The 16,116-nt window shown below is 42.8% G+C and overlaps 1 protein-coding gene across 3 annotated transcripts in view; it reads right to left on the bottom strand.

The window, feature by feature from the left end:
* LOC117512565 (putative ferric-chelate reductase 1) overlaps positions 1-16,116 on the bottom strand; it is an 84,962-nt gene that overhangs the window by 37,753 nt on the left and 31,093 nt on the right. For all 3 annotated transcript variants that reach the window (XM_034172695.1, XM_034172703.1, XM_034172712.1), the window contains exons 10-11: positions 14,846-14,961; positions 11,750-11,836 (exon numbers count right to left, since the gene is read on the bottom strand). In XM_034172695.1, the coding sequence (XP_034028586.1) occupies positions 11,750-11,836; positions 14,846-14,961 (203 nt within the window). The remainder of the gene's footprint in view (positions 1-11,749; positions 11,837-14,845; positions 14,962-16,116) is intronic.

The raw sequence follows: 16,116 nt of genomic DNA, 5'->3' as shown, positions 1-16,116 counted from the left end.
CCAGAGTGAACTCCAACACTTGGCGACTGAGCTGGGGAGCAATAAGCAATGTGACCCCAGCTCTCCGCCTCTCCCCGTGGGCGACGCCAGAAAAATGAAGTGTCCAGCCCCTCTCCAGGAGTTGGGTACCAGAGCCCAAGCTGTGCGTGGAGGTGAGCCGGACTATCTCTAGTCGGTATCTCTCAACCTCCCGCACAAGCTCAGGCTCCTTCCCCCCTAGCGAGGTGACATTCCATGTCCCAACAGCAAGGGGCTGTGAGCATGGACCGGGCCACCCGCCCTCGACCGCCACCCAATCCTCTCTGCACCCGACCCCCATGGCCCTCTCTGCAGGTGGTGAACCCACAGGATGGCAGGCCCACGTCACTCTTTCAGGCTGAGCCCGGCCGGGCCCCATGGGCTAAGGCCCAACCACCAGGTGCTCGGGCCCCATGGGCTAAGGCCCAACCACCAGGTGCTCGGGCCACATGGGCTAAGGCCCAAACACCAGGTGCTCGGGCCCCATGGGCTAAGGCCCAACCACCAGGTGCTCGCGCGCGAGCCCCAACCCCAGACCTGGCTCCAGGGTGGGTCCCCGGCTCCGCCATACCGGGCGACGTCTCGGTCCTTGATCTTTTACTGGTCATGGAGGTTCTGAACTGCCTCCCCCTCTAGCTGCCACGTTATTGTGGTGGGGGAGTTTGCGTACCCGGATGATCCTAGGAGCTATGTTGTCGGGGGCTTTGTGCTCCCTGTAGGATCTCCCAAGGCAAACAGGTCCTTGGTGACGGGTCAGACTAAGGGCAGTGCTTCCAAAGTTGTTTATTTTTTTCCTTTAAATCTGGCACAAACTTGTAGCTATAAATGACTGTTCTCCACCCTTCCCTGTTGGGAAGTCGGATATCTGTGCCAAATTACACCAGCAGTTTTACCACCTCCAGGTTCCCGTCAATGATGGACTAGTGGAATGCCGTCTGTCCTTCTGGGCTGATGGAGTTTATGTTGAACTTGCAGTTTGTCATGTTCTGTAGCAACAAGTGCAGCTCCTTGGTGTTGCCTTTCCTCACCGCTTCTCGGAAAACCCTCTGCAGCACAAAACTAGTCGACATGTCTGCTTGGCACATGATTGCAGCTTGGCTGGAAGGTGCTGGACAAAGTAATCTTACTTGCGCCCTAAAGCTGATAATAATCATCGTCCCCTACCCTGTCAAGCATCTTTGCTCAGTGCCACAGGTGGGTTAAGAGCAGTTTTTCATATCTTCAATATGCACAGTTTCTGCAAGAATCTAATCTGACTTTCACCCCTTCTGGTAATAATGGCTGTGGGTGTGCACCTTGGTGATCCAATCACACATGTACTCCACTGATGTAATGGTTAGGGGACCTTGGTTTACATGCAATTTCGTCCATGGATTGGATGTCATTTGACACCCAGCAGACCTGTCTTGTCACAACAAGACAGGTCTTCAAAAGATCAGACCATAGTGCTGCCCTGCCCCACCGCCGCCTTCCACCCACTCTGGATAGTCAACCTGGATTTGGGAGCTGCTGCTCTCCCGATGTGCGCGAATCATTCTAGAGGGCTTTGAACCACATTCTGGGTATTCCAACGGCATTCATTCACAGCTGTTCAAATGTTTGTCCTGTATGAATGCAGCTCAAATTCTGCTTGTTTTTGGAATTTGCGTGGTTTGTGTGGCATTCCTGCTCTAGTGTGATGGGGCCCTATATGATGTGAAGCAGCTACAGTTGTATGTAAAAGTTTGGGTGCCCCGATGATTTCCATGATTTCCTTTATAAATCATTGGTTGTTTGGATCAGCAATTTCAGTTAAATGTATCATACAATCCATCCATCCATTTTCTTCCGCTTTATCCGGAGTCGGGTCGCGGGGGCAGCAGCTCAAGCAAAGCCGCCCAGACCTTCTGATCCACACACACCTCCCCCAGCTCCTCCGGGGGAACCCCAAGGCAACAACCCCTGGCAAAAATTATGGAATCACCGGCCTCGGAGGATGTTCATTCAGTTGTTTAATTTTGTAGAAAAAAAGCAGATCACAGACATGACACAAAACTAAAGTCATTTCAAATGGCAACTTTCTGGCTTTAAGAAACACTATAAGAAATCAGGAAAAAAATAATTGTGGCAGTCAGTAACGGTTACTTTTTTAGACCAAGCAGAAGGAAAAAAAATGGACTCACTCAATTCTGAGGAATAAATTATGGAATCACCCTGTAAATTTTCATCCCCAAAACTAACACCTGCATCAAATCAGATCTGCTCGTTAGTCTGCATCTAAAAAGGAGTGATCACACCTTGGAGAGCTGTTGCACCAAGTGGACTGACATGAATCATGGCTCCAACACAAGAGATGTCAATTGAAACAAAGGAGAGGATTATCAAACTCTTAAAAGAGGGTAAATCATCACACAATGTTGCAGAAGATGTTGGTTGTTCACAGTCAGCTGTGTCTAAACTCTGGACAAAATACAAACAACATGGGAAGGTTGTTAAAGGCAAACATACTGGTAGACCAAGGAAGACATCAAACCGTCAAGACAGAAAACTTAAAGCAATATGTCTCAAAAATCCAAAATGCACAACAAAACAAATGAGGAACGAATGGGAGGAAACTGGAGTCAACTTCTGTGACCGAACTGTAAGAAACCGCCTAAAGGAAATGGGATTTACATACAGAAAAGCTGAACGACAGCCATCATTAACACCTAAACAGAAAAAAACAAGGTTACAATGGGCTAAGGAAAAGCAATCATGGACTGTGGATGACTGGATGAAAGTCATATTCAGTGATGAATCTCGAATCTGCATTGGGCAAGGTGATGATGCTGTAACTTTTGTTTGGTGCCGTTCCAATGAGATTTATAAAGATGACTGCCTGAAGAGAACATGTAAATTTCCACAGTCATTGATGATATGGGGCTGCATGTCAGGTAAAGGCACTGGGGAGATGGCTGTCATTACATCATCAATAAATGCACAAGTTTACGTTGATATTTTGGACACTTTTCTTATCCCATCAATTGAAAGGATGTTTGGGGATGATGAAATCATTTCTCAAGATGATAATGCATCTTGCCATAGAGCAAAAACTGTGAAAACATTCCTTGCAAAAAGACACATAGGGTCAATGTCATGGCCTGCAAATAGTCCGGATCTTAATCCAAATGAAAATCTTTGGTGGAAGTTGAAGAAAATGGTGACAAGGCTCCAACCTGCAAAGCTGATAATGTTTCTTAAAGCCAGAAAGTTGCCATTTGAAATGACTTTAGTTTTGTGTCATGTCTGTGATCTGCTTTTTTTCTACAAAATTAAACAACTGAATGAACATCCTCCGAGGCCAGTGATTCCATAATTTTTGCCAGGGGTTGTATAGCAGACAAACACAGTGATATTTGAGAAGTAAAGTGAAGTTTATAGGATTTACAGAAAGTGTGCAATAATGCTTTAAACAAAATTAGGCAGGTGCATAAATTTGGGCACCACAACAGAAAAAAAATCAATATTTAGTAGCTCCTCCTTTTGCAGAAATAACAGCCTCTAAACATTTCCTATAGCTTCGAATGAGAGTCTGGATTCTGGTTGAAGGTATTTTGGACCATTCTTCTTTACAAAACATCTCAGGTTTGTTGGTTTCCAAGCACGGACAGACCGCTTAAAATCACACCACAGATTTTCAATAATATTCAGGATGCCCATTCCAGAACATTATACTTTTTCCTCTGCATGAATGCCTTCATCGATTTTGAGCAGTGTTTAGGGTCATTGTCTTGTTGAAAGATCCAGCCCTGGCGCATCTTCAACTTTGTCACTGTTTCATGGACATTGTTCTCAAGAGACTGCTGATATTTACTGGAATCCATGTGACCCTGAACTTTAACAAGATTCCCAGTACCTGCACTGGCCACACAGCCCCACAGCATGATGGAACCACTTCCAAATTTTACTGAAGGAAGCAAGCATTTTTCTTGGAATGGTGTGTTCTTTTTCAGCCATGCATACTGCCCCCTTGTTATGTCCAAATAACTCAATTTTAGTTTCATCAGTCCACAGCACCTTATTCCAAAATGAAGCTGGCTTGTCAAAATGTGCTTTAGCATACCTCAAGCGACTCGGTTTGTAGTGTGTACGCAGAATAGGCTTGCTCAGCATTACAGCATCATACAGCATGTCTTTGTGAAAAGTGCACTGTATAGTTGAATGATGCACAGACACACTATCTGCAGCAAAATCATGTTGTAGGTCTTTGGAGCAGGTCTGTGGGTTGACTACTGTTCTCACCATCCTTCACTTCAGCTTATCTGAGATTTTTCTTGACCTGCCACTTTGGGCCTTAAGTAAATGGACTGCATTTATATAGCGCTTTTCCATCTGCATCAGACACTCAAAGCGCTTTACAATTATGTCTCACATTCACCCCGATGTCAGGGTGCTGCCATACAAGGCGCTCACTACACACCGGGAGCAATAGTGGATTAAAGGCCTTGCCCAGGGGCCCTTAGTGATTTTCCAGTCAGGCAGGGATTTTAACCCATGATCTTCTGGACTCTAGCCCAACACCTTAACCACTAGACCATCACCTCCCCAAGTAGTATTGTGCCTGTGGTCTTCCATTTCCTCACTATGTTCCTCACAGTGGAAACTGACAGCTGAAATCTCTGACATAGCTTTTTGTATCTTTCCCCTAAACCATGATGTTTAACCATCTTTGTTTTCAGGTCATTTGAGAGGTGTTTAGAGGCTCCCATGTTGCCACTCATTAGAAGAGATGCAAAGAGGGGAAACGTTTGCAAATGGCCACCTTAAATACCCCTTTCTCATGATTGGATTCACCTGTGTAAGGAGGTCAAGGGCCAGTGAGCTTACCAAACCAATTTTGTGTTCCAATAATTAGTGCTAAATGTATTCAAACAGAGTGGCATCCTGTCCTGGGTGTACCCCGCCTCGTGCTCTATGACCCCTGGTATAGGCTCCAGCCCCCCTTAATTGGACTATGCGGTTGGAGATGAGTGTGTGAGTGTATTCAAATAAATAAAATGACAATGGTGCCAAAATTTATGCACCTGCCTAATTTTGTTTAAAGAATTATTGCAAACTTTCTGTAAATACTAGACATTTCATTTCACTTCTCAAATATCTGTGTTTGTCTGCTATATGATATATTTAACTGAAATTTCTCATCCAGACAACCAATGATTTATAAAGGAAAATCATGAAAATTATCAGGCTGTCCAAACTTTTGCATACAACTATACCTACTGTATATCCACTTATTCTAATCAAGGTTCATGGAGGGACTGGACCCTATGTCAGCAATCATAGGATGAGAAGCAGGATACACCCTGGACAGGACACCAGTCTAATGTAGGGTCACATGCAGACAGGCAAACTCATTCACACATCAATGGTCAACTTAAATTGCAACATTTCCGCATGTAGAGAGCTCACATCTGATGGTCGTAGCTCAACTGAAGATCTCAATGACACTAGACTTAGGCAGCAGTGTGTGCATCAAGGCTGTCCTATTTAGGGATAGCACAGCCTGCTCTGGTGCCGAGATACCCCTTGAAAAGGTCAGGTGAAATACCACGGCAACACGACAATTCTCTCCAACCACCTACTAAGAGCCATCTTATTTCACACAACGCTGGACAAGTAGCAATAATGACGGATGGCTGGACATCATGCTTAAATCAAGGGTATGTGACAATGACCTCTCATCACATTGATCTGGAGTGGAAAATGAAGACCTTTTTTCTGCAAACCAGAGTTTTAAATGAAGCCAATACTGGTAAAAAAAAAAAAAAAAATATTGGCACCTTACTGCGAACTCCAGTTCAGTCCACTGATTCATCCCCTCATTACCCCATCCCCGTAGAGACGGTGCCTGCTCCCAGACTACCAATAACCAGCGAAAATCTATTTAAGCATAAAAATTCAAAAAGAAAAAATAATATAGCACCTTCAACTGCACCACAGACTAAAACAGTTAAATGTGGTCTATTAAACATTAGGTCTCTCTCTTCTAAGTCCCTGTTGGTAAATGATATAATAATTGATCAACATATTGATTTATTCTGCCTTACAGAAACCTGGTTACAGCAGGATGAATATGTTAGTTTAAATGAGTCAACACCCCCGAGTCACACTAACTGTCAGAATGCTCGTAGCACGGGCCGGGGCGGAGGATTAGCAGCAATCTTCCATTCCAGCTTATTAATTAATCAAAAACCCAGACAGAGCTTTAATTCATTTGAAAGCTTGACTCTTAGTCTTGTCCATCCAAATTGGAAGTCCCAAAAACCAGTTTTATTTGTTATTATCTATCGTCCACCTGGTCATTACTGTGAGTTTCTCTGTGAATTTTCAGACCTTTTGTCTGACTTAGTGCTTAGCTCAGATAAGATAATTATAGTGGGCGATTTTAACATCCACACAGATGCTGAGAATGACAGCCTCAACACTGCATTTAATCTATTATTAGACTCTATTGGCTTTGCTCAAAAAGTAAATGAGTCCACCCACCACTTTAATCATATCTTAGATCTTGTTCTGACTTATGGTATGGAAATAGAAGACTTAACAGTATTCCCTGAAAACTCCCTTCTGTCTGATCATTTCTTAATAACATTTACATTTACTCTGATGGACTACCCAGCAGTGGGGAATAAGTTTCATTACACTAGAAGTCTTTCAGAAAGCGCTGTAACTAGGTTTAAGGATATGATTCCTTCTTTATGTTCTCTAATGCCATATACCAACACAGTGCAGAGTAGCTACCTAAACTCTGTAAGTGAGATAGAGTATCTCGTCAATAGTTTTACATCCTCATTGAAGACAACTTTGGATGCTGTAGCTCCTCTAAAAAAGAGAGCTTTAAATCAGAAGTGCCTGACTCCGTGGTATAACTCACAAACTCATAGCTTAAAGCAGATAACCCGTAAGTTGGAGAGGAAATGGCGTCTCACTAATTTAGAAGATCTTCACTTAGCCTGGAAAAAGAGTCTGTTGCTCTATAAAAAAGCCCTCCGTAAAGCTAGGACATCTTTCTACTCATCACTAATTGAAGAAAATAAGAAGACAAAGAGTCAGAGCTCTATTGAGCTGAGTATTCCATTAACTTTAACTAGTAATGACTTCATGACTTTCTTTGCTAACAAAATTTTAACTATTAGAGAAAAAATTACTCATAACCATCCTAAAGACGTATCGTTATCTTTGGCTGCTTTCAGTGATGCCGGTATTTGGTTAGACTCTTTCTCTCCGATTGTTCTGTCTGAGTTATTTTCATTAGTTACTTCATCCAAACCATCAACATGTTTATTAGACCCCATTCCTACCAGGCTGCTCAAGGAAGCCCTACCATTATTTAATGCTTCGATCTTAAATATGATCAATCTATCTTTGTTAGTTGGCTATGTACCACAGGCTTTTAAGGTGGCAGTAATTAAACCATTACTTAAAAAGCCATCACTTGACCCAGCTATCTTAGCTAATTATAGGCCAATCTCCAACCTTCCTTTTCTCTCAAAAATTCTTGAAAGGGTAGTTGTAAAACAGCTAACTGATCATCTGCAGAGGAATGGTCTATTTGAAGAGTTTCAGTCAGGTTTTAGAATTCATCATAGTACAGAAACAGCATTAGTGAAGGTTACAAATGATCTTCTTATGGCCTCGGACAGTGGACTCATCTCTGTGCTTGTTCTGTTAGACCTCAGTGCTGCTTTTGATACTGTTGACCATAAAATTTTATTACAGAGATTAGAGCATGCCTTACGTATTAAAGGCACTGCGCTGCGGTGGTTTGAATCATATTTGTCTAATAGATTACAATTTGTTCATGTAAATGGCGAATCTTCTTCACAGACTAAAGTTAATTATGGAGTTCCACAAGGTTCTGTGCTAGGACCAATTTTATTCACTTTATACATGCTTCCCTTAGGTAGTATTATTAGACGGTATTGCTTAAATTTTCATTGTTACGCAGATGATACCCAGCTTTATCTATCCATGAAGCCAGAGGACACACACCAATTAGCTAAACTGCAGGATTGTCTTACAGACATAAAGACATGGATGACCTCTAATTTCCTGCTTTTAAACTCAGATAAAACTGAAGTTATTGTACTTGGCCCCACAAATCTTAGAAACATGGTGTCTAACCAGATCCTTACTCTGGATGGCATTACCCTGACCTCTAGTAATACTGTGAGAAATGTTGGAGTCATTTTTGATCAGAATATGTCATTCAAAGCGCATATTAAACAAATATGTAGGACTGCTTTTTTGCATTTACGCAATATCTCTAAAATCAGAAAGGTCTTGTCTCAGAGTGATGCTGAAAAACTAATTCATGCATTTATTTCCTCTAGGCTGGACTATTGTAATTCATTATTATCAGGTTGTCCTAAAAGTTCCCTAAAAAGCCTTCAGTTAATTCAAAATGCTGCAGCTAGAGTACTGACGGGGACTAGAAGGAGAGAGCATATCTCACCCATATTGGCCTCTCTTCATTGGCTTCCTGTTAATTCTAGAATAGAATTTAAAATTCTTCTTCTTACTTATAAGGTTTTGAATAATCAGGTCCCATCTTATCTTAGGGACCTCATAGTACCATATCACCCCAATAGAGCGCTTCGCTCTCAGACTGCAGGCTTACTTGTAGTTCCTAGGGTTTGTAAGAGTAGAATGGGAGGCAGAGCCTTCAGCTTTCAGGCTCCTCTCCTGTGGAACCAGCTCCCAATTCAGATCAGGGAGACAGACACCCTCTCTACTTTTAAGATTAGGCTTAAAACTTTCCTTTTTGCTAAAGCTTATAGTTAGGGCTGGATCAGGTGACCCTGAACCATCCCTTAGTTATGCTGCTATAGACGTAGACTGCTGGGGGGTTCCCATGATGCACTGTTTCTTTCTGTTTTTGCTCTGTATGCACCACTCTGCATTTAATCATTAGTGATCGATCTCTGCTCCCCTCCACAGCATGTCTTTTTCCTGGTTCTCTCCCTCAGCCCCAACCAGTCCCAGCTGAAGACTGCCCCTCCCTGAGCCTGGTTCTGCTGGAGGTTTCTTCCTGTTAAAAGGGAGTTCTTCCTTCCCCACTGTAGCCAAGTGCTTGCTCACAGGGGGTCGTTTTGACCGTTGGGGTTTTACATAATTATTGTATGGCCTTGCCTTACAATATAAAGCGCCTTGGGGCAACTGTTTGTTGTGATTTGGCGCTATATAAAAAAATTGATTGATTGATTGATTACCCGCTTCACACAACTATCCAGGTATTTATTTCATAGTCAGAGTGGTTGAATTTTTGGCTAAAAATTTACAGAATCGATTTCAAGTCACTGAATCATGTCGGATTGTATCACTGTTTAGGGGGTTTACTGACAGGGGTTTACAGAAAACCAACTCACACTGACCAATATCTGCTCTTTGGCTCAAACCACCCCCTTGAACACAAGCTCGGGGTGATCAGGACGCTTCAACACAGAGCCCTACAGATGCCCACAACTGCAGAGGGAAGGGCTAAAGAACAACAACTTGTCTGGAAAGCCCTCACAGTATGTGGGTACCCACGATGGTCCCTGGACAAAGTGCGGAAGTCCCAGAGAACAAAGAGACCAGATAGACAGGAGACGGAGACAAGAAGAAGAGTGTCTCTCCCTTATTTAGCAGGAGTAGGGGAAAAACTACAGAGGATCTTCAGACAGCACAAAATCCCAGTTTACTTTAAACCGGTTAACACCTTGAGACAGAAATGAGTTCACCCTAAGGACAGGATCCCTAGTTACAAACAGAGCAATGTAGTGTATTCTATCAGATGTCAGGAAAACTGTAACGAACACTACATAGGTGAGACTAAGCAACCTTTACACAAAAGGCTATACCAGCACTGCAGAGAGGGCGCCAGTGGACCTCAGTCTGCAGTTCATCTCAACCTTAAAGACACTAACCACACGTTTGAGGACAAGGAAGTTAAAATATTAGCCAGAGAGAAGAAATGGTTTGAGAGAGGGGTCAAGGAGGCATTCTTTGTGAAACATTTGAAACCCAGCCTTAACCGGGGAGGGGGTCTGAGACACGCTTTGTCCCCTGTTTACAATGGGGTACTCAGGTCAAAGCAGTTTCAGTCTTTTGTTCATGGTAATGAGTCATTCACGTCATCAGCAGAGTCGTCAAGGGAGCCATCAGGAGAGGGACAGCTGCCCTGTCATTAGGAGGGTGCTAACTAGAGCACAATAGGTGCTAATTAGAGCTATTGTTTAGTCACCAGCCCATAGCAGTCTGCCTCTCGGTAGGAGGGGTCTGGTTAGGTTCAAAACTCCAGCTTTTGTGACTTCTTGATTATTCTTCTCTACAAGCGTCAAGACAGAAGTCAGACCACCAGAGCAAGAATTTTAGCTGAGGAAGCTTCTGTGATTTGAAGCGAAACATCCTCGCATCAAGCAACCCAGTCCAGTTGAAGATTCAAGCTTCTCTACTATGGAAACCACCTGGACAACTGAGAGCCTACACAGAAACTGTAAATGAACCAACATCAACTTTGAATCGTACTGTCAACCATGAATCGTGATGTGAATTGAATCATTACACCCCTACACGCTACCATACAGGCCTGAATGGTGGATTGCTGCAGAGATGGTTGTCCTTCTGGAAGGTTCTCCTCTCTTCACAGAGGAATACTGGATCTCTGACATTGTGACCATCAGGTTCTTGGTCACTTCCCAGACTCAGGCCCTACTCCCTTGGTCGCTCAGTTTAGATGGGCGGCCAGCTCTCAGCAGAGTCCTGGTGGATCCACAGGTCTTCCATTTATGGATGATGGAGGCCACTGTGCTCACTGGGACCTTCAAAGCAGCACAAATGTTTCTCTACTCTTCCCCAGATTTGTGTCTCAAGAAAATCATGTCTCGGAGGTCTACAGACAATTCCTTTAACTTCATGTTTGGTTTGTGCTCTGACATGCACTGTCAACTGTGGGACCTTATATGTAGACAGGTGTGTGCTTTTCCAAATCATGTCCAATCAACTGAATTCACCCCAGGTGGACTCCAATTAAGCTGTAGAAACATTTTAAGGAAAATTAGTAGAAACATATTTCCCCTGAGCTCAGTTTTGAGCTTTGTGACACGTGAATACTTATGTGCTGTGATTTCTTCTTCTTTTTTTTTATCAATTTGCTAAAATCTCAAAAAAAACTTTTATTACATTGCGTTATAGGATATTGTGCGTAGAATTTAGAGAAAAAAATGAATTTCATCCAATTTCAAATAAGGCTCTAACATAAAATGTGGAAAAAGTGAAGCGCTGTGAATACTTTCTGGACGCACTGCATACTAGTGAGGCTTCAGGGTGTTTCAGTGAGGTACTGGATGGGACCATCAGTGTATGAGCTGAGACCTGATCGGGCTGAATAATAGAATGACGGCCGACAGATCATTTTTCAACAATATGTGTGCCATGCTGGAGGGATTATATTTCCCAGATGGCTTGGAAATGCCTCAGGATCTACCAGTAACACTTGAAGGACATGGCCATGGATAGGACAGTGCAGGATGAGTTGCTGGGTCAACTGCCACTGCAACCCGTACCAGGATAAGCCTCAGAAAATGAATGAAATTAATTAATTTTTCGCTCTTACTGGGTTGTTGCCAGCACAGAACTATTGTTCACAGTGTTAAGATCACACACCAAGAGGTTCCAGCACAAACAATGTGAATATAATGGCAATGACCCAAAGAAGTATTTGTGTACTGACCCCAGACCAATCTTTGGCATATGAAAAAGACAGGATGAATCCGATGATAGTTGCTGCTACTGTCACACTCATAACCACAACGTGCACCTGGAGGAAAACAAATAGCACAGTTGTGTTACTGTCCTGTCTGTTGATGATGGAAAAACAAAAAGTCATTTATGAACATCATCTTGTGGGAGTCGTGCAGCATCCAAAAGAGTATGAATGCCATGTTTCATTGGGTTTTTGGTGGCAGGCTCATCACAAAGTGGTTGATTACAAATCACACAATTATTTGCTTTGGTTCTCCTCTTTGCTGGTTCGTATTCATCTTCCATCTTTCTGTGTTGTCTGAAGAATGAGCTAATTTCTTAAATGTGCACTGTTTGCAGTGCCACCTAATATCCTATGGGTTGTTCACACCTAAATAATGAATCATACGACGAAAAACATATGGAACTATGCACTGTGAACCACAAAGGTGTGAAGGACACTATCAATTGATAAAATTATGAAATGTGCATAATAGCAGTATTGTGTTTAGTACAGGCTTAAAAACAACATTATTTGCAGCACTAAAGTTTTATGTTTTCAGATGGTAGACACAAAGCTATTTTGATGATTATACATTGAAGTTGTTTTGCCTCTTTACAGGTAATCCAGATGGAGATTTTGAGAAATCTTAAAAAAAAAAAAAAAAACAGCTAAAATTTCCTTTTTGGGGGGTGGTAGACCCCACTGATAATGGTGTAGATTGAATGCTGATAAAACTGTAGATTATTTCTACATGTAGTTCCCAACAAGAAAACACCAGTATATGGGACTTAATTATCCAGGCTCCTCTTTGACAAATAACTGCAGCAACACGAACATTGAAATTTTCGATGACTCGTCTAATCATGTCAACATAAGAAGAGAAATCAGGCACACACCAGCTGACATGATTGGACGAGTCATCGAAAATTTCAACGTTCGTGTTGCTGCAGTTATTCATCAAAGAGGAACCTGGATAGAACATATTATCAACTATTAAGGACAGTCCACCAAAAATGTTTCAATTTCTATCAGATTTGAAGGACATAATCTCCCATCATTCTGCTAATGTTTGGTGAAAGAATTTTCAAAATATCTCATCTGAGTAAAAAATGAGATCAAAAAGAAAATAGGGTGGGTTTTTTTGGACCACCCTGTATTATGCAAAAGCTAGCAAGAAATAAACACTTGTAAAACTGAAAACGGTGTTTTTGTAACCCGATAATGCCTCTGGAGTGATTTACAAGACATCTCGTGGACATTAATGTGCATGTGCAGCACACAAGGTCAAAGGTAACTTCCAGTCTTTTCAAAAGCGCATATATGCGCACACGTGCGCCCTTCTTCAGACACTGTTAAGGGTCCCTTCACACAACACAACATAACATAACATGACTGAAGCCGACTGGCATATGAAGGAGGAATCACATGCCACTTGTGAAAAATCAGAGCCGCCTTGAGCCACAACCATTCACGAAAACGAGCAGCCGAAAGACAGCGAGTGTCCTGTGAGTGCCCATTCGATTCCCTCTCGGCAGGTGTCGGCCACAGTCCAGGTGCCACTCACGAACATCCAACACCACTCGTGGGGCACTTAGTAAAGACCGGGCTATTTGTGGAACTGGCATGACAGTAGAGTGCAGGTGCCACACATTTGAGCTGCTCTATGCAAATGTCTAAGTGCCCCACGAGTGTGCCGTTAACAAGCAACACATATGTCATAGTGTGCCCCAACACATGTGGCATGCGAGTACGTCGTCACCCCGCAAAAAATGTGGCATGTGAGTGTGTCCCTTCCCTCGCAACATGTGGCATGTGGGGGGGTACACTTGCATGACATGCTGATAATTATGTACAGACAAGATCACATGGGGACTGGTAGCCACGGCTGCGCGCGCATGACAAGGTGCCTCTCAGCTGATCGCTGGCCACCCACTCACTGACAGCTGGAAATGATGGCTCAGTGCACATGATTTGTTAAAATAACACAGAGAACACAACCAGGACAAGTATATAAATAAATACTACAATACATAATTACATAACAAATACATAAAACAAATAATCACTGTGTGTCAATCGAAAACATGGGTGTGTCCCCAAACAGCAGCAGCTGCTGGGATCCGTGGACCTGCACGTCACAGCTGGAGAACACGTACCGTGTTATGATGGACATGACTTTACAACTCTCCACCATGAGGCGCATGCGTGTGCATGCTGTCCTCATGTGGAAATACATAAAAAAACATATCACCTTTGCAATGAGCTGGATCGACCACACAGCGCGCACATCAGCAGGCTGCGCCAGGTGAAAAGGACTGTCTGATCATGTGCACACTCAGCTGGCAATCTGAATGTCACGTGACCCGTCAGCTATGGTCCACATGATGCGTTGTCCTTGAACACCTGTCGCTACAACTATTCATGCACACCAGTGGCCGAAAGACAGAAAGTGCTCTGTGTGAGCCCATTCGATCGCTCTCACGGCAGGTGTTGGCCAAATTCCAGGTGACACACACGAACATCCAACACCTCTCGCTGGACACTTGGAAAATGTGTGGCCATTTGCACTGTTAGCAAGAAAATAGCGAATAGACGATCATTTTCAAGCTGGATGTGAAATCCCAATCCCAAATGGGACTCAGTTAAAATGAATGGTTGCAGTATTTCACAAAAATATGTATTTCTAACCTACCATTTGGTCACTTTTTAAATAATTAATAACCAAGCAGTATGTTACAGCTGTCTAATTTTGTGTTTCTATTAATAATTGTGTATTGTGCCTGAAATTTAATGTCAAAATGACAAGGTATTTGAGGTGTTTCCATTAGCGTATTTTACAATCTTTATAAATTTTTCAGTACTTTTATATATCAGTTATATTTACCAACATAACTGAATTTTACTTGAAGTTTTTATATTGTAAATGACATCTAATATAATTAAGTGCCTAATATATTGTTTGTTTAGACACAAAAGAGAGTGTTTCAGCTAAACTTGGTTCAGACTTCATCAGCCTTCCAGAAAACAAAAGAGTGAATTGTTCAACTGTGGATGGGTGTAGAAATGGAATTAGAATCTTACCACAAACCAAATTTTGTTGCTGCAAACTTTGTGTCCCTTGGCCAGTCCTTTCAGGTATCGAGCAACCATCATTCCCAGTGATCCTGTTGTCATCCAGGCGATCAACATCAACGCTCCTGTAACCAAACCAAATGTTATAATGCTACCCTGTTATCCACACAAATATTCTCTCAACAAAATAACTATTTTTAAAATTCCAGGTCTTTCTCCTCATTTCTCAAAAGCAGGGACTATGTGTGTTTTTTGTCACTGTAGTCGTGTCAGGAACAGCATCCAGTGTAAAACCCAAATTATCTCTCAATTTACTCTCAGAGTACAGCTCTTCGAAACTTTGTACAGTTCTTGGTACTAGTTCTTGGAAATAGTTCTTGAATACAGTTCTTGGTCATGCACAGTCACAAACAGGCACAGCGTGAGAACCAGATCTCACAGACGTGCAGGACCTTAGCTGCATGCTGGCAGAGCTGTGTGCTCTGAGGCTTAGAGCAGATGAGTTTGAATGCGATGTTGTGCAGAAGGTGGCGTGGGAGCCAGGAGCATGCAGTATGGAAGCCACGCAGGAGGAATTAGAGGTGGCCAGGATACTTTGAGGTGACCTGTGGGAAGCTCAGACGTCAGCGCGCATGGAAGCATCAGACAGGGTCATAGATTTCTCATGGAAGGCTCACACAGCATCATGGAAAGTCACAGAGAGTCACTGAAGACTCTCTCGGGTCAGGGTCACTGAGAGTGTGGCAAAGACTGAGCTCAGAGCTGGGGTTTAAGTACCCAGCTCCTGATCACGAGCTCATGATGTCATGATGGGGGCTTGTTTGTAGTGTCTTTTTGTTTCTTTATTTTGTTGCTGCCATTCTTTGTCACTGTCATGTTTGGTGGAGGGATCTTTCTGCTCTGTTGTCTTCTGCTTGGTGTTGGGCGTTTCCCTGTGATCCACTCTCCAGCTTGCCGCACCTCTTTCCAGATCCTTCCACACACACCTGTCCTGTGTTTCATGCTAACCACTTCCTCTATTTTAGTCACACCTGTCACCCTGTCTGGTTGCGAGACTGTTGAGCCTTGAGCCACATTGCATGAGCTTTAATGTGGGAATTTGAGCAGTGTCTTTTGTGACTTGTGTTTTAGCAAGGCAAAATGTGTTTAGAGTTATGAGAAAAAAGGATGGGTTTTGTGAATGTGATTATGGTTTTGGCAAGTGGGGGCTAGTTTTATTAAATGTCTTTAGGGGACTGGTCATTTGGTTTAGAGAATTGGGTTTTGTGATTTTGCAACTG

Source organism: Thalassophryne amazonica, chromosome 1 (genome assembly GCF_902500255.1).
Source record: "Thalassophryne amazonica chromosome 1, fThaAma1.1, whole genome shotgun sequence".
NCBI classification, from domain to species: domain Eukaryota; kingdom Metazoa; phylum Chordata; class Actinopteri; order Batrachoidiformes; family Batrachoididae; genus Thalassophryne; species Thalassophryne amazonica.
This window is presented reverse-complemented; position numbering and strand designations above follow the sequence as displayed.